Source organism: Actinia tenebrosa, unplaced genomic scaffold (genome assembly GCF_029948245.1).
Source record: "Actinia tenebrosa isolate PJP-AT-01 unplaced genomic scaffold, QUT_ActTen_1.0 PGA_scaffold8__29_contigs__length_14323225, whole genome shotgun sequence".
NCBI lineage: Eukaryota > Metazoa > Cnidaria > Anthozoa > Actiniaria > Actiniidae > Actinia > Actinia tenebrosa.
Window position 1 is genome coordinate 2,087,302 of NW_028292585.1, and position 22,592 is coordinate 2,109,893.

Below are 22,592 nucleotides of genomic sequence, written 5' to 3' on the forward strand. Positions count from 1 at the left end.
TGCACAGTTGACTGCTTTTACAAGTATTCTTAATCTTGAAATAAATAATTTTTTATCTCAGGGACCACTCCTATTAGGCGCTAAATGGAGTTCCCTCGGGCTGCCTCACTAGGTCAAGCAATATTGCCAGCGTAACAGCGCCTTACGAGTACATTTTTGTCCGAGTGTTTGCTTCACGAGACGTCTTCAGATTTTGATTCTGATAACACAGGAAGCCCAGAACATAACAAGGGAAGATAGAAAGTCCATATCAAGGAAACAAAATAAGAGTCACATCATTCCCATTATAATGTACTGTTACCATGATAAAACATACGTTCCATCAGAACGATAAAATAAAGATGACTTTCATAGCATCCAATCAAAGAGGGGCTTCATTTCACCCCTCACCAGAAAAATATTAGTTTATGGTCCCTAGTTTCCAGTCCCCCTCCAAGAGGGCACAAGCATAAATTATTTTTGAATATTTTTAATTCCAACAGAAAGAATAGTTTATTTAGAAAAAGTTCGTGACGTGACGGTTTGTGCGAGATGCTACTAATACAGTCGAACCACTTGAACAGCATTATCTTGATTACAGCACAAGTACGTCTTTGAAGTTGTTCATACGGAACAAAATTAAGGACCAAAATAAATTTATAAAAATTCAATTGCCCCACCACCCCCCCCCCCCCCCCCACCCCAAAGTCCCTCTTGCACAAGGCAATTTTTCTTGCGACTAGCAATTAATGCTGACGAAAGCAGAGCATTGCAAGTTGTAGGTGAGAGGTCAGACGCGCACAACTTGAAACGCAACGCTTTCTTGGTCTGTGATAAAACCGGATCGTCAGCGGGATATGGAAGAGTTGTGCTCTGAATGGTCATTTACGACAGTGATTGCACTGCAGCTTGCGGGGAAGATGGTACACGCTGCAACTTGCTTTGCACTGTTGCGAAAAGTAGAAGCTCTTTCAACTCTGCTTTCTGCTGCTTGCAACATTGCATTGCACGTTGCAGAGACATAGTGTTGCACGCACAATCTATTCTGTAACTTGTTTTCGCCTCGCAAGCTGCAAGAAGAACTGCGTTGTGTAACAGGGCCTTAAGTGACCGTTTTATCTAGTTATTTATCTTCCAGATGAAGAATTGTTCCCATTATCATCCATTGGGTCAGGCGATAGTCTCCTGTAAGTGTTTTTACTCCCGCTTGGTGCGACCGCTTCACGAACCGCATCACCCTTCGAAGGTAACAAGTCCTGCTCGTCATCGTCCTTGAGGAAAGGCTGATGACAGGAAAAGAGCATGCCGGGATGATCATCCGGGACCTTGGCACATAACTCTAATATCAGAATCAAGAAGGCGATTCCAATGACGAAGAAAAACACACTGCAGACTTTGTAAAAGGCGCGAAAACTGCTCTTCTGCCAGTACGAGTCGTCGCCAGGGACAAAGTCGCCAAGGCCTATGGTTGTCAAGGAGATGAAGCAAAAGTAAAATGCTTCAAAATAGCTCCAGCCCTGGAGTTTAGAATAAAAGATGGCAGGCACAAACATAACGATAAGGAGAATTACTAGCATGATGATAGACAAATGGAACATGCGCATATACCCGAGAGGGACACCACGTACAGCGCATGAGCGAGAGAGCAGCTCTTGAATGGCTTCTGCAACAATGAGAAGACGTTCCACAATGGCTGTCAGTAGGATTGCGGTCATCGGGATTCCAAACAAGGCGTAAACGATGCAGAAGGTTTTGCCTCCACTTGAAAGCGGCGCGATGTTTCCATAACCTGAAGAACGAGTGAAAAACCGGCACAGAATTCATTAATGATATTTCAGTCTGCATGCGTTGCTAATGGTCAGCAGGCTCTGTGGTCGACATTGAATCGAGCAAATTTTACATCTACTTTTTCGTTTTGTTTAATTTTTTAAAGTGTTTTCTTAATTTGTTTTTGTCCAATTACTCTTGAAATACAAATTAGTCTTGCAGACATAAAAACTTTCATTCCAATAATTGTTCATTTTCTTTCGCTACTGATTTAATAGACAAAAACTTTAAGTGCAAAACTAAAACAAATTAAGAGCAAATATTTCTCTCTCCGAAATAAGATTTTAAGAGCAAATGGTTTCTAATTTTAAAGCAAGAATAACCGTAGCCACTGTAATGATTCCTGACATCGTCACAACACATGAGTAGAGTTTGTTAGGTCCCTCCCTTTGAGTTATTGGGTTTTCTCCGGTTTCTACGATATTCCTCCCTCTGCAAAACACACTGAAGTCCAATTCAATCTGTGAGTTAGCCGTGCATGACTTTAATCAACCTAGACATCGTTTCAGGTTATCGATAAAATTTGAAAAAATGATGGATAAAAATTCGATCGTTGGAAATATATCGTGTGTACGATTCCGACAACAGAGAAATGGGTTGCGCAATTAATATTCACTTTATGATTTTCTTTCTCGACAATCATTTTCCAATTTGAGAATGCTTTGAATTTTTGAGAATGTTGTCGTTAAGGCGTTGGCTAACTGAGAGAATTAATCGATTTGATTTCAATCCACCACCAGTCAAACCACCTGCTATAAGCGGCGCGCTCAACACCAAACATCACTATATAACCGCGATCAAAAACTAAACAACTATAACGCTATTCTATATCTATAGCTCTATAAGGTTGTTGCCTGGACGTTTCTTGTCAAAAGGATCCTGTATAAATACTTGTCCTTTTTAACCATAGGTTAAGGAGAGATTCACTCAATTCTGCCAAAGGAATTAAATCCAAAGAAAAAACTGGGCGTACAGTTGTATATTGGAAGGAAATTAGTTCGCGTTTAAGCTTCCTCATTTCAAATCTCACAGCTTGAAAGTCCGGAGTTAAGTAGTTGTTGTACTGTACGACAGCTACACAAGTGATATATCTAGCCTGAAGTTAAGCTTATAGAATATACATTTTACCAGAAGAGCAGGCAGGTAACTCCCAAGCGCACAAATTTTGCAAAAATATATAAGAATCGTGAATTTTCTTTCATCACTATTGTTATAGACTACTTAAACGTACAAGGAAGTTAGAAATATGTGCAAATATGATAAGCTTTTCCTACAGTCTTGCTAAGTTGATTTCCTCAGAGTCTTTTTTAATGGTTTTTGCAATAACAATTGTCAGTTTTGACAATTACGAGTATACACAACAAATTCTCACAATTGTCACGAAATGAAAAATTAAAGTAACGCAAGGGAGAAAGCTGCCATCATAAATAATGCCAAAATATTGTACAGTATACCTTTTTAGCTTTCTGTGCTTCTTCCTTTTTTCGACGACCCTAACTGACAACCTAGAACCGTAGCTTAAAATTCCACAATGTTTGAACCGGCTTCCTCGATAAATTTCGATAAATTTTACATTTTCCTGTTTTCCCGTGGGCGATCCGTGGGCGATTTCTCATTTTTATTTTTCATTAAAAAATGGAAATGAATTTTTGCCCTATTGCAGAGGTTTACGATCTAGACAAATAAAGCTTTTTTTTATTGAAAGGGATTTTTTAAAAGCGTTTGATAGAAATGATTTTGTCCCGGTTCTGTGTATAAATCACTATCGATATCAAACAATTTTTACTTTTGAAGTCAGTACAGAAAAATATCTTTGACTTTTCGACACCAAGATATCTAAACTGTCGACGAAATTGCAGAAATATTATCTTAGCATTTTGAGTAAACGATTTTCGTTTATATATTTGTACTTTTGTTCGTTAAAATATCCACGCTGGAATGCTTGATTTCACTTTCTGATACGCTGTATCAAAAACAATGCGGAAAAATTCTCTGAAGTTAAGTAAATAAATGTTAGTTCAAAGGCTGAGTTGTTTTCTCGAGCGCTCACTTAGAATTAGACTACGAACAGAAATATAAATGGAACGGGCATTGAAGAAAGAAAGTTCTGTCTTAATTATTGTATGAAAATACAATACGCCAGCTGTTGCCGATGATATGCATACTTGTACCTCAATCTTTCTCGCTTATTAGTATACCTAGAATTTTTATATTACATTAACTGTTCCCCGATGATTTGCCAGTCTTTAAACCATAATTTTCTACCTACCTATAGTGGTTATAACAGCTCCAGCGAAGAAAAAAGCGCTTCCAAACTCCCAGATCGGAACAGTGACATTTCGAAAAGGAGAGATGCCCTGATCTCGTGCAGAAACGACAACCTTGATAAGCTCTTCCAAGTCTATGTCATTCACACAGGGATTTTTCGCCAGAAAAGCGTCCCTTTTGTCTTTAACGTTCTGTACCACTCGATTTTCAAAAGGCGTTTCGATCGAGGAAAAAATCGCGGCTCCGATTGCGAGGTAGAAAATGTAAACGATGATCAGGACGAGAAATCGTAGATTACCTCTCTCCATCTGGGCATCAGAGTCGCATCAAAGGTTATCCAAGCGTTTTAAAATGTACATCCTATACTTTCCTTAAGTTCTAGTGAAAATGATTTTGGTTTTAAAGAATCTGTGAACATTAAGACGAGATTTTCTTCCCTAAGAAGAACGCCCTCCCAACGGCTGGAAGAAAAACCCAATCTTGTACTATGCAAATCACCGCTAAAAATACCGACTCAACGAGTACAATCGACTGCTAGTAGAATATTTAGCGCGGGCAGAAAACCCTTCACTGGTGGCATTGCCATGGTGATTGATGACCCTTTCAAACATTTCCAAAGTGGAAAACAAAGATACAGTCAACAGGAATATTGAAATTAGGGATGTATTTTGGGTTTTATTTGAACAGACAAAAAAATACTCACTTGAATTGAGGCCACGAACTATCGATACGGGTAGTAAACTAAACCCTGAGTTTCATACAAATAAGTTAAGAGACAACTTCATGATTTTCGTGCATTTTTTAAATTAAAATTTCTATGTAATCACTTAGTCGCCAAGGTGAGAAAAGTCCTAAAAATCTCATTTTAGTTCGTCATTTTAATCCAGCAGTCGGCAGTGATTAAACCTAAAACTCGTAAAAATATCATCTGTTTATTTTTTGTAAACGAGCTAAATTTGATTCGAGTAAATATAACAACCGGCTATAAAATGACATTGATTTATGTTATAGTTATGTCGTATTCAGTTCGTGCTTTTAAATACTTTGCCTTTTTTTGAGTTGAGATTTTCGCTAAAATAGGCCCTCAGAAAAACAAAAAATATCTCTAATTTAGGAGACTTTGCGTCGTCATTGACATGACGCTCTTCAATATTTCTAACCGCGCGTTTTTCGTCCCACTTCGATGCTTTAATTTCTTTCAGAGTTAGAGGAAGACGCCTTTGCATTGTGTCGTGATTTTTCATGCGGAAATAAGCCCTCAGAAACGCCAAACATTATCCATTCTAATTTAGAAGACTATGCGGCGTGGTCATTGACATGACGCTCTTAAATATTCAATGTTCAACGAACCGCGCGTTTTTCGTCCCACTTCGATGAAATCTTTCTTTCCGGATTTAGAGAGTTTTTTCAATCTTTTGTCTTTTGGTCTTTTTTGTTCAAACTTCTATCGTTAGCGCAAGGCCTTAGCTTCCAGAAATTCCTTGGGGGAGGGGAAGGTGAGTTGTAAAGGCGAACACTTGGCTTGCAAGTTGATATGTTTTGATGCTCGTAAAACCCTTTCTTTTGACGCCAAACCAAAACAAATTACACCATTGATACCTATTTCACTTGCTCTTTTAGAATTTGGTAGTTTTTGCCTCAAAATCCAAAATGTTGGAAAATCACAACCTGGATTGACTGCATGGATCGGACTTTTCTTAGGTGGAGTGTGGGAATGTAGAAATTTTTTTTTTCAGTATTTCAACTCAAAATCTTGCTGTAAAGTCTAACATTGCTTGCAAAACTACATTGACGAAGTTATTTTTAGAAATCGATCAATAATATAGCTTTTATGAGAAGGAAACGGTAAAGGGAACTCAGTGATAATCTGTTCATTTATTCCACTTATTTTGCCATTTCTTTTCTTCTTTATCAAGTAGGAAATCAAAAAGACGTTTGAAAATCCCTTACTCGTGGTCATGCCAGATAACAATCTAAAACAGAAAATAGAGAAGCGTACTGTTACCATCATACCTTAAAGGTAAACATAAAGTCTTTCATCTGAAAGGGATTGATCTTCTATCCCCGCATCAATGCTATTCAAGTGAAAACAGGAAAGGTGAGTAGTGATATTTATATGTGTTGAAAAAATATATGACAAAAAATATGTTTTACTATTTACTATTTGAAAGTATGGACTACCTGTGGTGCGACGAATTTCAACATACCACAGGGATCCCAAACCCCCTTCTCCACTCGGTTCAACTTAAAAACCAGATTGTGACTTTACGCCTTTAGACTGGCCCATTATTAATAGGAAGTTATATGGTTTGTTATAAATAGTAGTGTAATAGACGAATATGGCTTAGAAGTTGAAAAGGTCCTTTCCTTGGATGTGAACTAAGCATGAGCCAATGAAAGAGCTATTTTTTCACATCCATTCAAATGACCTTTTCTAACTTCAAAAAATTAAAAATATTTTAGTCAACTTAAAACAAAAGTAATATACTAAATGAAATAGTATTAAGAAACGTTATGGATGAATATGGCGTAACAGTTGAAAAGGATCCTCAAAGGTCCTTTCACTGGATGTGAACTAAGTATGAGACCATGAGGGTGAGACTTTTTCACATCTATTGAAGGGACCCTCCTTTTCCGAACGGAAAACTTATAAATATTTTGGTCAACTTGACTGACAAAAGAAACAAATCTATGAAATGAAAGAGGTAAAACAAACGTTATTGGATGAATATCGTTGAACAGTTGATTAGGAATTTCAAAGGTCCTTTCACTGGATGTGAACTAAGCATGTGCCAATGAGGGTGAGACTTTTTGACATCTATTTTGAAGGGACCCCTTTTCCGAACGGAAAACTTATAAATATTTTGGTCAACTCGACCGTGACAAAAGAAACAAATCTATAAAATAAAAGAGGTCAAACAAAAGTTATTGGATGAATATCGTTCAACATTTGATTAGGGAATTTCAAAGGTCCTTTCACTGGATGTGAACTAAGTATGAGACCACGTGAGTGAGACTTTTTCACATCGATTGAAGGGACCTTTTTCAACAAGTCGAGAAGTTATATATTTTGTTCAACTCAAAACGAAACAATTAGTAAATATTATAAATAAAGATTTAAAAAGCTAATGGAAGAGTACCCGAGTTGATAGGGAGCTTCCAAGGTCCCTACACTGGATGTGAAGTAAGCACGAGACCATGAGGGAGTGACTTTTTCACATCCATTGAAAGGACTTTTTTTTTCATAATCGAAAAGTTAATATAATTTTTTCAACTCGAAACGAAACAAATAATGTAGACTATTTTCCAAGGGCGGATTGAATGTGTAGTTTTTAAGTTTTGACAGTTTCTCAAAGTATTTTTTAGAAAAACTTCAAGCTACATATTCTCCTTTGCTTAATAGATAATTTTGCTTGATATATGAAGAAAATCCAGTATCAAAAGCTTAAGCTTGTTTAATTGAGTAAGTATAATGTTTAGGTCACCCATCCAAATACTAACCCTCCCTAACCGGGCTTGACTCCCTGTCCTGGAAGACCAAGTTTTTTCCACTGAGCCACGGTTTTACGTAATCAGCATAACAATAGGCGTGAAAACAATGCACCAGATAGACTAGACTTTTTGACATTTAATTTTCAACCGATTCCGTGCGTGGCAGAGATGCAAGGGATTAGCCGATATGGTCTGGGGGCCGGCTGTTCTCTCCCCTGATGCTTCGGCTAGAACATTTTCTTGCGTAATTCGTACACCCAAGGGCAGAAGGATTTAATCGCCGTCAGGTCCGAAGTCCATACGCCACCTCAGCTCTGCGGATGTCTCGGGGGTATGGCACAATTGAATCGATTTTTTTAAAATTTCTGTAGATGGAATTAGGTTCAAATCCCTCATTTTAAAAGGATTTTTTTAACCTTTTGATTCCGCATTAAATTGAAGAGAACATTCTTTTTCGTTTATCCATTGCGTTACAGATGCATTCTTATACGTTGACATCAAGCATATGCGTGACCCACCCGTGAACCCCTCCCCCGCCCAAGCATGATGTGATGCGCGGCGCCTACAGTACATGTGGATATGCCGCTGTCCACTCTCGTGGGCAATAGCAATTTTCGCCTATTAACAACTTCTACGAGCCGCCCTAGGGCTGCTCTGCTCCTATTAAAACTACTAAAAAATGAAACAGTGGAAAAACGAATGACAAAGGAAAGAAAAATTGATGATTTCTTCGTAAGTTTTATTAATTTAAAAAATGCATCAATTTTACAAATAATCTTTTTGTTAATTTTGTGAAAAACCGAATTCATGTACATCTTCTTGGTTTACGTTTTAAAGTAATTCTCGAGAATATCTTCAGCAGATGCGAACACGCTATTGTTATAATGGACGCCATCCAAAGTGCCGCCGGGGTATGAACTGGTCAGCGGGTATACATCAAGGACAAGAAATCCTGCTCGACACATGGCTGTCATGGCGTAGGCGTTGAACAAGTCGACGCGCTGTGGAAATGAGGAAAGAAACGTTAAATATCTTCTAAGGTATCCGTTCTTAAATTTTATAGTTTAGTTTTATTTACTTCTAGCTTCACGGTTTCAGTTGCATTAATTCAGCCAGCGGTAAGTCGCATAAAACTCAAAGACGATATTCATTGGCAGACTAAAGCGCGAGTGCAAAAACTTTCCATCGTGCTCCATGATGTTTATTGACTTATTGGCTAGTCCCATTCACGAGACAGAAAATAACGAGTTATTAATAACAGCACAACGGAGATGTCGGCTGTTCTTGAGTTAAACAACAATTACTTGGGGTTCCTGTTGTGTATCCCCACCACAGGGACCCCAAGCGCAGCGCAGAGAAAACGTATATTTACCTGTTCAGTATGGAATCTCCTAAAGCACCCACTGTATAACTCGCGTTGTGTCCCAATACTAGTAGTAGTCTTCCATATGACAGTCCCACGATAGAACTGTTTAAGAGTCAATACAATCCCATTGATAATTTTTTGATAAGTATAAAAACCAGAGCTTTTTAACAAGTGCACGCCAGTGTTAAGTAGTAGTGCGCTATTCTCGTCCATATCAGGTCTTATTATGACACTCTTTAGTTCGTTCAGGATTCTAGGGATATTGATGTATTTCCCGCCATATCTGAGATCCATCTCCTCTTTCGCTGTGTGTCGAAGAATGTAGACCCAAGTCATCGTGAAGTAACAAGCGCGGAAAACTTGCCAGCAGAGTGGACGAGTTAGGATTGATTCATAGAAATATCTGTTTAGTGAATCACCGAACACCCATAATACACCTTGGCCCTGGGGATGTCCTGAACCCGCCAACGCCAGACCTGCGTGAAAAGGAAGTAAATTGAGATGAATTAAAGACTTGCACTCAGTGGGAGGTCACGTGACCCTACCATTCAACCAGCCTGCCATCAAGAGCTTTTTCCATACAAATCTTTTCTCAAAATTTTACCTAACCCCATTTGGCTCCTATATTCTACAAACTGATATTAAATTTCGCCTTTTTACTAATATTGAGATGCAACTGTTGCCTTTTCTTGGGTTCATTTTGACACGACTTCTTTTAAGGGGTAGAGTCACGTGACCTCTCCAAGTCAAAAGACGAGTGATTTCTTAGATGTTACCTGGAGTGTACGGAATCCATTGGTTGTTCACCCATGTACCATAACCATCCCATAATACATTGCAGTCATCTTTACATCCAAGGTGACCAGCATCTTTAAAAGCTCCTAGTTCTAAATAACAACTATCTCATGAGGAAATACAAATTTGAATAAGAAAGAAAATTTGCGAAGCATGTTGATAGTGGTAGTAAAATGACGCCATCCAAACGGCCTATCAAAAAAGGCATTGTCATGTAATGTAGTGCAACAGCTACCGATGTAGTAATTGTACTTTTGATTGAAAGCAGCAAAAATTCAAATTTCAACGGATATAACTACAATCATTGGATTCCATGTACCTTCTAAACCAGGCAGAGAGTTAAGAAACAGGTGAGTTGCGTACCACTATACGACAGCTTCGATAGACATACCTTTATCAGACTGTGCAAAAGATGGTTCTACTACAAACTGAAGCCCTTTAGTCTTTGTTAGCGGTTTGTTAATGTAGTCATGCGTACGACCGTGTAGGCTACCAGAGGGCTGGAACGAGCCGTGGAGACAACCTGATACGAAATAGCAACAACACCGAAGGTCAGTATCGATACCTCTTAAAACTCCAGTGTATGTGGGCTTAGCGTTGAATACAGGAGTTGCTTGTTTTGTTATTCCAATTTCTGCTTTTGTTTACCGACCTCAGAAGTGTCCTTGCCGTGTCCCTAGTCTCTCGCAGACAGACAAAATCTCCTGTCGTTTTATGTAATTCTGAATTGATGTTGATGAAAGAATAGCTCCAAAAAACTATTTCTTAGTTATTTATACCCATCTCATAAACTTGCCTCTTGCAAACCAGTCCTGTGGAGGATCTTTAATACCCTTACACAGAGTATAGTCCAATATAACCTGGACTTCGTAACGACCAGGTACCATTACCAGGAAGAGTAATTCATAAGTACCATTATTATGATCGATGACCGTAGCTGTTAAATCAGAGGGCCCGCTTATATACGCTCGAAAAAAATCCCCTCCGACTTTTTTCTTCTCGTCGTTTTTTAAAACAGCTTGAATAAAAATTTTGCTGAAATAGCCGGCTGGTTGAATGTCTAACTTCTTAACGTAGCTGCGTTTGGGGTCCGTTTCCATGGAGGAAGGCCCTCTTTGTGTTTCCCATTGAATGTCCTTCAAACAACTCTTTAGTCTTGACTTCCAATCGTAACGACTTATTCTTTGCTTACACCAGTCGAATTTAAACTGTTTTGCAGCGTCTTTTATGGAAGCCTTGGTGCGCGCGACGACGTTTTGGTTCACGGACAAAGAAGTTGCAGATATATGAAGAAGACAGCAGAGGTAAAAGACAGAAATGAAGCTCGCCGCCATTGATTATCGTATGTGTACAAAGAACAATCATAGTCTTCTTCTCATGGTTTCTAAAAGAACGGAAATTATTTCGTCCAGTGGTTCATAGAAAGAACTTCACCTAAACAGATAAACAAAAGGTAAGAAGTATACTAACATTTGTTTATCATACTCGATATTCCGCATCTAACAAGCGTGCTTTCCTGCCCCTGCGCACAAGTATTTTTTAATGTTTCATTTATAACAAAAGCTTTTTTATCATCAAATGATGAGTTTAAGAATGAACAATTAAAGACTTGGACAAATCTTACTTGAAGAAGAAATTTTACGCATACGACATTTGATCTATCGTAAACTATTCACTTGTTTTAATCTTTTCTTTCGCTACTTCATGGGCGCGGGGGAAAAACATAAAACATTTCAATGAACACTAAACTCGCCCTTCAATTCGCAATTAAAGTAAGCTAGGTATTCTGGTTATTAATTCAGGAATAACACCGACAAATTGTATTTCTAAGTTGAATAAGCAGGAAAATTATTTCCTTATCTTTGTCATCTTACCTTGAATATATTAGCGCCATTTTCCAACATTCTAGATCTCCCTAGCCAACTTTTAAGTCCGTAGTCTTCAATTACTAGTTTTTCTTAAGAAATAAGAAACCTCGTGGTTAAGAACGTTAGAATAACGAATTAGAGCATAACTGCCGTATCTGCCAAGTAGTGTCTGTTTGTGTCATGTTCTAAACTGCCACCAGTGACCCTTTTAGGCGGAAAAACTGGTGTTTGTCAACAGATATATTACAAACCTTCAATTCGACTCCTGCTTGACTAAAAACTGGTTTTCAAAAAGAAAAGGTCCCTTGACTACATTATTTTTTCAGCTTTTATGTGTGAAGCTGAATGTTTCAGTTTATAAGAATCCACTAGTCTTTTCTACTTATACAAACACTGAAAATAGATCTTTCAGTGGTGTCAACACATTGCGTGCTCTTAGAGCAGCTAGAAGCTTTTCTGTAATATTTAAAAATCTACCTAAAATCTTTTATAAACGTGGTATCCATAAGTGAAATATTTTAAATACAAAACAACATGAACTGAAAAAAAGTAAAGAAGAAGAACAAAGAAAAAGAAAGCAGAAATGAGAAGCAAAGCCGACGCCGAATCCCGACTTTAATTCTTAACTTATTTCATGTATATAAAAAATAATAATTCCTCCAAAATAGGCTGTGACTATCAAGATCTCTAGCAATACAATTGACAAATTGCAGAATTTTTGCACCGCTACTGCTGTTATTCGTAGATTATTGCGTCATCACAGGCCATCATCAAAACGAGGAGCATCATTCTATTTATCTCGTTAGGATTGTGAAGTCATCGCTTAATGATCTCGACATCGAAACACATTCAAGAGTAACCATGTATGGACGTGGGTCGACTAAGATTTGCAACTTTGTACATGTTGATGAGATCTGGTATGTACAGCAAAGTTTATTCTGTAGAATAGTGGATGGATACAAGCAAAAAGGAACGCGCACTGTAAAATATCAGTCGTGTCTCCGTCATCAGTCGTAGGACTGCGCGCGCATATATTCCGTATAAGACCCGGTACATTGAAACATGCTACCGAAAAAACCTTCTAGCCGATCGAATTTATTGGTGCGTACACAGTATATCGTTCATAAGTCATGCATATGTACACTTGAAATTTTGAAGTTTTAATGGCCGAAATCAACTGCATGGCATGAGAGCCAGTATAGTTTAGAAATTGTTGCCGGCTAAGTGATTTAGTTTTATCAATTACTGTAACTTTAGTTCCTTTGGCTGGCAGTACAATGCTGGCTATCCACATGCTCTTTAGAGTATTACACATTACAGGATTGGCAACCTTGCGCATCATAGTGTCAAAATGTGGCGATATTTTAACCAAACCTTTGAAGTTTTGCGCGCAGTCTAGAAAAATACTTGCGAGGTTTTGCGCAACCGGGAACTGACTACTATAGTGCGCATTATGTAATGGTTATCGACTATTCAATGCTTAAATCATTTATAAGGCTTTATTTTCCCATAAGGAAGGACCACGTAAAACTTGAACTAACAGCTCAAAGAAAATGGCCTGAGAAATGGGGCTTCCTGTCCAAAACCTACCAGCAGGTAAGAATATGTTACGCAAATGAGAAACTTATATGGTGCGCAAATGAGACACTTATGTAAAATTATTGCGCACATTAAATAGCGGGTGTAGGTAGATCTTAATGCAATTGTAAAACTCGGATTATGAAGTTAGAGGAATCTGGAATCCAAAGGGCGGATTGAGGCGTAAGATGTTAAAATGAAATCAAGAATGTCGCGTCTTCAGAACTCACCGATCTCCCTGTTCGAGGTTTGCGCGAAAGTTTTAAGACGTTTGCAGCTCAGCTCCTTGAGTGTAAATTATGAATGATAGATGGAGGTCCATATACATGCCTCATTCTCTTGGGAGTTATTCTTTTCTTGACTGCGCAGCTTGGAAATACAATAGATCCATTCTATAGTGTTTGCGGTAGTTGGATGGATACTACCAGACAAAAATGTCTATTACCATTGGACGAAACTTTTCGAAATATACTTTAAATACCTGTCTAGTTGTTAAATTGTCTAGCGCTAAAAAAACATTAACTTTAGACAATATCTAAAATTTAACAAGAGTCGAAAAAAGACCTGTAAAAGCGACCCGTTTTTATTTTTATCATTTAAGTTAGAAGACGATCTTCTAACCATTGGAGAGGACACGACAGAGCAAAATTTAAAAGAAGCTTCTAAGCCAAAAGATAAAGATGTCAGTATCCCAACGCCGCAGGAAGATAAGAAGCCTCCTGTGCCCTTTCCTAAGACAGACAGCCAGATGATTGGCTGGAGATTACATTATCAAACGCCAAAATCGATGAAATATATGAGCAGCTGTGGCAAGAAAGACATCATAAAACAGTTAGGATGGCCTCGTGAGGGCTGTTAATAAAAATAAACAAAAAGAGTCCAAATTGTTGTGTGATGGAATTCCATTATTTAGTGAAATAAAAAAAGGTTCCAAGTTGAAATGAAATGAAACACTCCATCAATGTGGAATATTTTGAATAATATTCTTTATTTAGTGCTTTATTTATAAAACAACACGAAAATTGTTTACTTATTTCTAGTAAATTAGTACTCTATTTATTTATTTTAAAGCTATCTATTCTTCTACCCATTGAATATATTATACCTACCTACTTAAACACATGTAAAGAGCCTATATTGATATTAGATTGATAGATTGATGATATATGCTTAATAAGTTTGGACAGATGCGACAGTGTAGAAAAATATTATTATTGATAGTTGTGACATCCAACCATCTTACCCTAATGAGGTGCAAAAGCGTTTATCTTGGGATTATTCTTTGGTTTGAATCATAGGACAAACTGCGGGGCATTATTGATATAGTATTCTAATACAAAATAAAATGTCATGTAGAAAATGAATAGAGCGCAGAGTGCTAAAGAATGCTTCCTGATTTTAGACCATGTTCATTCCCTTCTGCATGATTTCTTTGTTTTGTTTCGAATTCATACAATACCGCTTTGTTCTATGATTAAAGAGTTATTACTTAGAATCAATATATTATTCTACACAAAATTGGGGCTAACCCCGAGCATCGGAGAATTCAAAACTAGAATATTAAATTGGGAAAACCCTTTGGCCAATGAGAAAGGCTCGTTGGACCTTTTCAGCTTGAAGGTGTCATGTTCCCCCTTTTCAGGCCATACAATGATTCTCAAATGTTAATGGCAAACAATATATAAGGGAATGATATTCAAGGGAATAAAATGTGGTTTGAAGTGGAAAACGTATAACCCCTAAGTAACTAAGTAAAGGAGGAAAGTGTCTAAAAATTGGATTTAATATCATCCAAAAGTCTATATGGGGAAGTATTTTCTAGCAGTTTCTACAACGTAAAACATGACTGCATTTGCGGGAATCGACCTCATCAAACAAGGAGTGAACCCTCGGTAGAATCTTTTCCATCCTCCTTCATTAAAGTAAAGTTTCCTTGCACAGTCCACAATTCCAGTGTACTTCCTATTTGCCTTGATTGCATCATCTGCTTGCATTGCAGATTTAATTACATCAGTTGGATAGTTGAGAAACCAATAGAAAAAGCCTCCTGCTCCTCCAGCCATTAGCAAACCATATGGAGAAACATCTTGAACTGTTCCTCCTTTGGGAGTCAGGACGTTCCGTGTTATCTCATAAAAACCTAAAAATTAAGGGATTTTTCTTGTTGAAAATTCAGCTAAAAATGTCAGACTAGTTTCAGAGAAAGTAAGATAGAGAAACAAATATAGTGGCATTTTAGGTTTAAAGAAATACTCACAAAAGAAACACCCATTTGCAGGAATATTTCTTAACATTGATGCCGAAAGTCCCTGATAAACTCCACGTATACCATGGTTCTGAGCTATAACATAAGCCGCATGAAACACATTGCGATACCTCATGGGTTCACCAGCCTGGGCTCTTATAATTTGGACCTGCATCTTAGACTTGAACTGGAAACCAAAAATTAAGAACAACTGTTAGAGAGAGCCGCAAAAAATTCTGAGGGGAGGTTATTAAATTTCCAGGGGTTATGCTCCCCTGGAAATTTTTGAAGTTGAGACCCTCGGAAATGTGATTTCCAGAGTTTTTAGGGTCTTTTGTGACATTTTACTGAGGCAACTGCCTCGCTTGCCTAATAGTTGCTACAACCATGCAATGCTCAAGTGATACTTGCAGTCAGGTAGCTGAAAGATGCTGCATCACCTGTCATGCAATATTGCAATGTAAAAAATATTGTGTTGGAAGTTGAAGAGCAAATGCTGATTTTATAATTTAGCTGGCCAAGCACAATGAATTTGCTTTGTTGCAAAGAGTAATAAGTTTCTACTTTGTGCAATGAAGAATATCAGTTACTCGTGTTATGAAATGTGAGCAATATTTGCTATTCAACTACTATGATATAATATGGTATGTAAGTTATATTTACCAAATCTATTGGTCCTTCAACAAGAGCTGCTACGAATCCTGTTAAATTACCTGCTAAAAAGTACTGTGGGATAGTAAGACGCTTTGAATGATCTTCACCAGCAAAGATTGTAGTTATCTGGAAACACAAAAATAGCACTGTTATACTCTTGGAAACAATGTAATAAACTTCTCCTGCCATGACTTTGCAGACTTTCAGCAGAATACGTCACAGAGTTTGTTGGCTCTCTTTGTTTTGAGAATTTTTCTCTGGTTTCTACAGTTTTCCTCCCTCTGTGAATCAGGAGTTGAATCTACAGATGTTTGTCATGGAACTTAAGATACTAAAAAATGAAATCTCCAAAAATAAAAATCCTAACTACCTGATAATATGATGAAAATAGTGTTGCTCTGAAAAACATCTGTCCAACCAATGGGGAACCTGATATGATTAATACAATATATGTCAATTATTATTAGCAATATATTTTATTCCAAAATATGTACGTGACCGCACGGTCACGTGATACGCCTTTCGAAGTTTACAGTACGTAAGATATTACAAATGTATTATAAATGTAGTAATACCTTTCAAAACATTAAATAAAACTTTATTTAAACCAAGGGAATTAGTAAAAATTGTTAAGTAACGCTTGATATATTGTAAACATGAATTTTTTTTATGTACATGTCCGGAGTTGTTCTTTCGTTGTCGCATCTTAAAACATTTGTCTCGAAATTTATATTTTGAGAGAGAAAAATCTTGACATGTTAGGCACCTTGCTTTATGCTTTAATAACTGTACTAATATATACTCACCTACACCTTTATATAAACCCCCTATTCCTTCCCATTTCAAGGTCTTAAAGAAGCAGTCTGAGAGTCCCTTGTAAACTGGTCGGTCAACGGGTTGGGTTTGTAGACGAACTTTAAGCGTGTCAAATGGATGCCCAACAAGACACACAGCAATTCCACCTATAGTCCCTGAAAGGGTATTTTTTAATGTCCGATACGCGAAGGATTCCTTTGCAGGACTCGCGATTGCTTGCAATGATTCCACATCTTCCACATCACCGGACGCCATTTTGGGGTTCATGTATATGACTCACTAGGGTAGGGTGGGGTGGTTTTAAACGCAGTGTGTACTGGGTAAAGGTGTATGGGGTTGAAATGTGGAAAAATAATTCCTTTGCTAAAAATATTGCTAAAATAAGAATATAAATTCAGTTATTTCATTTTTAAGAATGAAGTTTTTAAAAAAAAATTGAATATGAACTATGAAATTTTCGATAGGTAGAAAACTGGGAAAGATCGACTAATCATTTACTATAACTGTTAAAAATTGTTAACAAATATATCATAGCAGAATACTTACATCATCATTGAATTTTTTTTATGTTTTGGATATTTACTGACGAAAAAATGATAAGATCATAGCCTACTCCAGCCATAGACGTCCTTGTCACATCACGCGTGATCGTTATTTTACGTTACGTTACGTTACATTCGTGTTTTGTCACTAGGGAACGAGTCGACCAATCAAAACCTGTAAAGGCATCCCCATTTGAACCAATCAAATCGCTTCACGGAAAGATTGAGTCAGTCGGCGGGAAGACAACGAAAACCATGCAGTAGTAAAGAAAAATCTCATATCACGAAACATGGATAACTTAATTCGATTATCTCAAGCTTCATCCTTTGATCAAAGGTTCAACTGCCTTATATGTTGGTCTCCTAGACTTCGTATGGTCTATGGTTCCTGCCAGCATCGTTTATGCGTGAACTGTTTGTATGACTCTGACGATTTGCGAAGAGATGGTCTGGATAAATGTCCGACATGTCAGTTAGAAGATGCTTTCCCTATCTTTAAGCCAAGTATTCCTGAAGATAACATTGCTTTGCAGCAACAAATCGGTGTTGTTAGTTGTACAAATTCTGGTTGTGAATCTGAGATGTGGTATTGGGAACTTGAGAAGCATTTAAGGTAACATTATCAGTAGCTGTTTGACTTCTCTTGTCTAAAAATATAATGTAAGACTTCAAAAAATCTAAGATTACAAATTTCAAATGTACGACTTCCAAACATCTATAAAAACGTCAAAAATGAGCTTATACATGTACAGCTATAGCTATGAGCAACTACAAAACATTTGAAATTCAAGTTTTTCCTTTTCAAGTTCAATTAAAATATTCAGATCATAGCATAGCTAATTAATGATTAATTTATTTGTTTTCCAGTACTGAGTGCTGCTTCAATAAACTCAAAACTACACAACAATCCAAGAAAAGAAAAAGCGTTTCTGACAAACCACATGAATATAATTTGAGACACTCCAGTAAAAGACATTCTCCAGGAAGGTATTCCTTTTCTCAAGAGTACAGAAGATCATCAAGGAGGAAAATGAGTTCAGCTTGATGAATTAATTAATTCCAAACATAATGTGAGCAAGATTTCATATACTTTCCTGCGTTTCATGTATATAAGTGTAAATGCCAAAATTGCCTGCAAAATTAGATCGCAAAATGATGAACAAAAAACTTCTAGATTCATATATATGCTTATTCTTTGGGGGTTTGACTAGATCACGATGATCTAATTGCCCTAATTCACTATGACGTCACTGCTTGTTTATGTGGGGAATAGAATTGTCAAATCTAATAGAAAATTCAACAAAATTTGCTCCTAGTGAAACCGTTTAATCTAAAATGGCCTGATTTTCGGATATGTGTTAATATGTGCTAAAACTTATTCTGAGCCTTTGCTGGCTATTCTACTTCTCTTCAGTGGATTGATACAGGTTTTAGAACAATTTTTGGTAAATTTGTGTTGATTTGACCCGGTCCGATGACCACGATCCTTTGCGTTTAAACAATAGATTGTTGAAGATTGTTTTGATGTGATGTCATAGTGAATTAGGGCAATTAGGGGGTTCGTCCTTGTCATTAAGGGGTCCAATCATGGTTTAGGGGCTTCAGATAAACTCTCCTACAACCATCTCTGGTTTTGATATTACATGTTACTACTAAAACATCCATGTAGATATGTGAAGTGGGGAGGAGAGGGACTCTGACATTCAATTCATTATCTGTTTCGAATGAAGAGCACAACTTCATCAATTCAAAAATCAAACTCGTTCATAGTCATGATTGGGCCAATCATGCAACAAGCAAAGCTTATGCAACATGAATTTTTCACTTTATTTACCAAATTTAACTAATTTAATAACAAAAACAGTATATCAGAGACAATTTAAAGCTAAAGAACTCTTTATTAATAAAGAAACTAATGTTGGATAGTTATAATAATTTATTCCAACAAGTTGTACATGGTTGACTATGTGAGTTGTGAATATAATTGTAATTCAGATGAGACAATGTAAGGAGATCCATCACTGTAGATCTTTGAAGATTTGTTAGTGGAAAACATTTAATTCATTCCATGTATGTATACCTTATTAAAAAAAAGCTAAAATTATGTTTTTGACTTTGTGTGATTTTGATTTTGTGACTTTGGAAACAATAGTGGTGTGAAATAATGATGTTTTTATACTGCGCTGCTAGTTGAGACTTAAATACAACAGTTGAATAGGAAGAAAGCTTTAAAAATACTGTAAGAAATTTGTAACTTCTGACATTTCGGACATGTACTGTAGATACATTTCAGACAGTCATTGGAGTCAAATTTCAATTTTTTTATAATTGACTAGTTTCATCTTGCTAAAGCTCAAGATCAAAGAATAATTAATTAAATTAATTATTTAATTTAATCTAATTCCCTACTAGCTTTTTTTTCACTTCTTCAATTAAAATTTATTCCTAAGTTGAGTTGTAATTTATCATTGGATTAACTCTTTGCTTTGAGTCCTTCTTTAACAGAATCAGGAATCATACTAATGTATAAATCATGATTCTTCAAAGATGCAACTACTCCAGCCTTGTTAACATAAGATTCTGCTTCAAAGTCATAAGTAACTTGATTGCCAAACACATCTGTTAGCTTTCCTCCCAAGGTCTCTAGGATGGCTTCCCCAGCACAGGTATCCCAGCGCTTACACCCAGCACTAGCAAATATGTATCCATCAGCTTCACCCTCTACGACAAGCATTACTTTATGGCCTGGGAAGAAAATTATGTCATTGAGTTTTAATTTTTCCAAGGCAACTGACATAAGCCATACATGTGAACAGTTGCATCTGATTGGCTGATTTTGTACTAAGGGATCCTAAAGTTCCATGGGAAACAAATGTAAGCCATCTTGTGCACAATCATAGTGGTCAGGCCTTAAAATAACAGTTGGTCAACAGACAATGTCTGGCCAATCTCTTATGCTGGTCAACTTGATGGTCAAATGATGATCAGTCAAATGTGTGGCTTCATTAATGTGGCTGGTCATCAAGTCCAGCCATTGAGCAGCCATCATTTTTAGCCTTGATAGTTCCAATCAGAAACGATTTGTGACTAGACAGTGTCATCCCTATGGTAGGCTATTTTATGCTGCTAAACTTACCAGACCCTCCAACTTTCAAGATGCCATCTGGCTTCATAGCTTCAATAGCTTCAACTACCAACTTGTTTGAATGTGATCGAGTTGTAGTTATTATCCTACGGCCCTCTGGTGGAGTCTTGCATTGGAATCCAAAAGCTCCCATGCCTGGAATTCCCCATATAGTGCGCCCCAAGGTTGCACATTCACTTATCTTGGCTCCTTTCCTATAGCCATAGAATGGCTCATGTATTATACCAGCTACTGGCCTGCCAGCACAGGATACACCTATGAGCACTGTTGAGTGATTGTATAGGCCTGAAAATTTTTGAGCAAGTTTGGTTAGCAATACACCTTTTCAAAATTTCATTGCCAGTGTGAATGAAATGATGGTACCAGGTTGAGATTAGAATTGATAAAATGCAACTAATGTATTAAAACAGCATGTTAAAAGTATATTTAGAATCCACTTATTTGAGTGCTTTCCACAGTGATTTATAACCTACCTTCTGTAAATTCCCTTGTTCCATCTAATGGATCTACCCATATGACAACCTTAATAGTAACAAACCAAAAATAAAGTAACTATAGAGATAAACCTACAAGGCTCAATGCTCAATGCAGCCTCTATTAGTGTTGTCACATGAAGCAACCTCACACACTGCTTACTCCCCTAAGCTGCTTAGAGTAGTGAGATGTGACAACATTAATAGAGGCTGCATAGAAGACTAGGACTATAAAGACTAACAGCAAACCCCCTACCCTCAGCTTGTTTAGATCTTCAACGAATGGGGTATTCCCCTGGAATTCTCAGATGAGCCTTCCTCCCCCTCAAGACGATGCCCCATGTTGCCTGATACTTTTGTTTATGCATATATAATTCACAATATTTGTACTGACGTCTTCTGGTTTGATGTTCTTGTATTTATCTGGACATTCATGTTGGAGCACAGTAGAATCCTGGTTTGTGACCAGCAGATCTTGACTCAGATCATTTACCTCCACATCCTGCAGACCCAAACACCAATACAAATCATTCAATCATATTTTCTGAACAGACTTTATTTGAATTAATAATCAACTATTCTTCATTTGCCACTAACATGGCTGCCACATCTTTGTCTTCTCAGTCCCTTGGAGTATAATTACAAACCATCAATGGATTGATATATTTACCTCTTCTTCACCAACCACTTTCAAGCCAGGGTATTGCTTCAATAGCGAGCCTATAATGCATTTTTGAGCCAATCTATCAGCTTCAGTTTGCGGATCATATGACTCAGCTGAGCCATCCTCAGACTGATATTCAACATAGAAGAAAAAATTAACTTGTTACTCTGACCTATAAGACACTATAGAAGGTGTTACACAGGATACTAAAAGTTTATGCAAAAATTCTAAAAATGTGAGAATAAATACCTGTGAATAGATAGCCCCCAAGCTAAATGCATTATATATGCTTAGCTCCAATTGATATATTTCTCCAACCCAACCCCACCAAGAAGCTGTATAGCCAAGCTAAGTTGATTGGTTTGGGTATTGAGAAATATAAACTCTGCTTGGAAGATGATTATAAGATAATTATAACAACCCACTGCACAAGAATTAATAACATAAAGTGCCCACTAAGAATAATAACAAGCATATAAATTGAAAATATAAAATAAATTTTCTCATTTACCTGAAATATTTCATGCCATGCAAAATTTGATTCTGAGGCGTATTTTCTTAAAATCAATTTACTATCATATCATCTAGACAGCTGTTTGATAAATTATGAAATATTTGTAAATCCCGTTCTGAATGAATGCATACAGATCCCCCGAGAAAATAACATTGACCGGTAAGTGATTTCTGCCTACCTTGTTTACAATGCCAAGTTCTCCTTTCTTCAAAACATCTCTGATCACCACACCAGCTCGATTTGCGATGGCTACAGAGCTAGATACCAGTCGTACAAGGAAAGGTTTTGGGGCTGCCATTTCGTAAACCTGAAAATTTTTTGATCTTTAGATTTTAAATAAAGAGAATATTTATTCGATAACCCATC

General features: G+C 37.1%; 6 protein-coding genes and 1 long non-coding RNA gene across 7 annotated transcripts; 3 read left to right on the forward strand and 4 right to left on the reverse strand.

Moving 5' to 3' along the window:
• Window positions 1-681: 681 nt before the first annotated feature.
• On the reverse strand, window positions 682-4,595 carry LOC116294364 (potassium channel subfamily K member 1). The gene is made up of 2 exons (XM_031701958.2): window positions 4,076-4,595; window positions 682-1,768 (listed from the first exon to the last, which is right to left on the reverse strand). The coding sequence occupies exons 1-2, from the start codon at window positions 4,380-4,382 to the stop codon at window positions 1,107-1,109; spliced, it is 969 nt and encodes a 322-aa protein (XP_031557818.1). The 5' UTR covers window positions 4,383-4,595; the 3' UTR covers window positions 682-1,106.
• A 908-nt stretch (window positions 4,596-5,503) lies between these two features.
• On the forward strand, window positions 5,504-7,733 carry LOC116294333 (uncharacterized). The gene is made up of 3 exons (XR_004196913.2): window positions 5,504-5,570; window positions 5,994-6,172; window positions 7,478-7,733. It is a non-coding gene; the product is annotated as an uncharacterized LOC116294333 (long non-coding RNA).
• A 615-nt stretch (window positions 7,734-8,348) lies between these two features.
• Window positions 8,349-11,061, reverse strand: LOC116294331 (uncharacterized). Its single transcript, XM_031701916.2, has 5 exons — window positions 10,524-11,061; window positions 10,119-10,250; window positions 9,709-9,819; window positions 8,939-9,408; window positions 8,349-8,567 (listed from the first exon to the last, which is right to left on the reverse strand). The coding sequence occupies exons 1-5, from the start codon at window positions 11,059-11,061 to the stop codon at window positions 8,391-8,393; spliced, it is 1,428 nt and encodes a 475-aa protein (XP_031557776.2). The 3' UTR covers window positions 8,349-8,390.
• On the forward strand, window positions 11,062-14,102 carry LOC116294332 (ciliary microtubule inner protein 1). Its single transcript, XM_031701917.1, has 4 exons — window positions 11,062-11,180; window positions 12,402-12,512; window positions 13,110-13,191; window positions 13,775-14,102. Exons 2-4 carry the CDS (start codon window positions 12,457-12,459, stop codon window positions 14,030-14,032), a joined length of 396 nt encoding a protein of 131 aa, XP_031557777.1. The 5' UTR covers window positions 11,062-11,180; window positions 12,402-12,456; the 3' UTR covers window positions 14,033-14,102.
• A 35-nt stretch (window positions 14,103-14,137) lies between these two features.
• LOC116294398 (mitochondrial substrate carrier family protein G) lies at window positions 14,138-17,150 on the reverse strand. Its single transcript, XM_031701997.2, has 5 exons — window positions 16,879-17,150; window positions 16,443-16,501; window positions 16,082-16,198; window positions 15,431-15,605; window positions 14,138-15,313 (listed from the first exon to the last, which is right to left on the reverse strand). Exons 1-5 carry the CDS (start codon window positions 17,141-17,143, stop codon window positions 14,973-14,975), a joined length of 957 nt encoding a protein of 318 aa, XP_031557857.2. The 5' UTR covers window positions 17,144-17,150; the 3' UTR covers window positions 14,138-14,972.
• Window positions 17,151-17,674: 524 nt separating this feature from the next.
• LOC116294378 (TNF receptor-associated factor 6) lies at window positions 17,675-19,384 on the forward strand. The gene is made up of 2 exons (XM_031701972.2): window positions 17,675-18,043; window positions 18,298-19,384. Exons 1-2 carry the CDS (start codon window positions 17,721-17,723, stop codon window positions 18,473-18,475), a joined length of 501 nt encoding a protein of 166 aa, XP_031557832.2. The 5' UTR covers window positions 17,675-17,720; the 3' UTR covers window positions 18,476-19,384.
• Window positions 19,385-19,486: 102 nt separating this feature from the next.
• On the reverse strand, window positions 19,487-22,574 carry LOC116294407 (3'(2'),5'-bisphosphate nucleotidase 1). The gene is made up of 6 exons (XM_031702007.2): window positions 22,405-22,574; window positions 21,719-21,841; window positions 21,443-21,550; window positions 21,049-21,097; window positions 20,567-20,860; window positions 19,487-20,175 (listed from the first exon to the last, which is right to left on the reverse strand). Exons 1-6 carry the CDS (start codon window positions 22,522-22,524, stop codon window positions 19,904-19,906), a joined length of 966 nt encoding a protein of 321 aa, XP_031557867.1. The 5' UTR covers window positions 22,525-22,574; the 3' UTR covers window positions 19,487-19,903.
• Window positions 22,575-22,592: the final 18 nt, after the last annotated feature.

Excerpts from the sequence above, each read along its gene's own strand:
- LOC116294364 (XM_031701958.2), bottom strand. The coding sequence starts at position 4,382 with ATGGAGAGAGGTAATCTACGATTTCTCGTCCTGATCATCGTTTACATT. Across the intron at positions 1,769-4,075 it reads AGCTGTTATAACCACTATAG|GTTATGGAAACATCGCGCCG; the intron begins GTAGGTAGAAAA and ends CTCGTTCTTCAG.
- LOC116294331 (XM_031701916.2), bottom strand. The coding sequence starts at position 11,061 with ATGGCGGCGAGCTTCATTTCTGTCTTTTACCTCTGCTGTCTTCTTCAT. Across the intron at positions 10,251-10,523 it reads ACAGGACTGGTTTGCAAGAG|GTTGTCTCCACGGCTCGTTC; the intron begins GCAAGTTTATGA and ends ATTTCGTATCAG. Across the intron at positions 9,820-10,118 it reads TTTTGCACAGTCTGATAAAG|AACTAGGAGCTTTTAAAGAT; the intron begins GTATGTCTATCG and ends GTTGTTATTTAG.
- LOC116294332 (XM_031701917.1), top strand. The coding sequence starts at position 12,457 with ATGTATGGACGTGGGTCGACTAAGATTTGCAACTTTGTACATGTTGAT. Across the intron at positions 12,513-13,109 it reads GTACATGTTGATGAGATCTG|GAAGGACCACGTAAAACTTG; the intron begins GTATGTACAGCA and ends TTTTCCCATAAG. Across the intron at positions 13,192-13,774 it reads TGTCCAAAACCTACCAGCAG|TTAGAAGACGATCTTCTAAC; the intron begins GTAAGAATATGT and ends TTATCATTTAAG.
- LOC116294398 (XM_031701997.2), bottom strand. The coding sequence starts at position 17,143 with ATGGCGTCCGGTGATGTGGAAGATGTGGAATCATTGCAAGCAATCGCG. Across the intron at positions 16,502-16,878 it reads GGGTTTATATAAAGGTGTAG|GTTCCCCATTGGTTGGACAG; the intron begins GTGAGTATATAT and ends TAATCATATCAG. Across the intron at positions 15,314-15,430 it reads TGCAAATGGGTGTTTCTTTT|GTTTTTATGAGATAACACGG; the intron begins GTGAGTATTTCT and ends CTTAATTTTTAG.
- LOC116294378 (XM_031701972.2), top strand. The coding sequence starts at position 17,721 with ATGGATAACTTAATTCGATTATCTCAAGCTTCATCCTTTGATCAAAGG. Across the intron at positions 18,044-18,297 it reads GAACTTGAGAAGCATTTAAG|TACTGAGTGCTGCTTCAATA; the intron begins GTAACATTATCA and ends TTTGTTTTCCAG.
- LOC116294407 (XM_031702007.2), bottom strand. The coding sequence starts at position 22,524 with ATGGCAGCCCCAAAACCTTTCCTTGTACGACTGGTATCTAGCTCTGTA. Across the intron at positions 20,861-21,048 it reads AACAAGGGAATTTACAGAAG|GCCTATACAATCACTCAACA; the intron begins GTAGGTTATAAA and ends AAAAATTTTCAG. Across the intron at positions 20,176-20,566 it reads CTTGAAAGTTGGAGGGTCTG|GCCATAAAGTAATGCTTGTC; the intron begins GTAAGTTTAGCA and ends TTTTCTTCCCAG.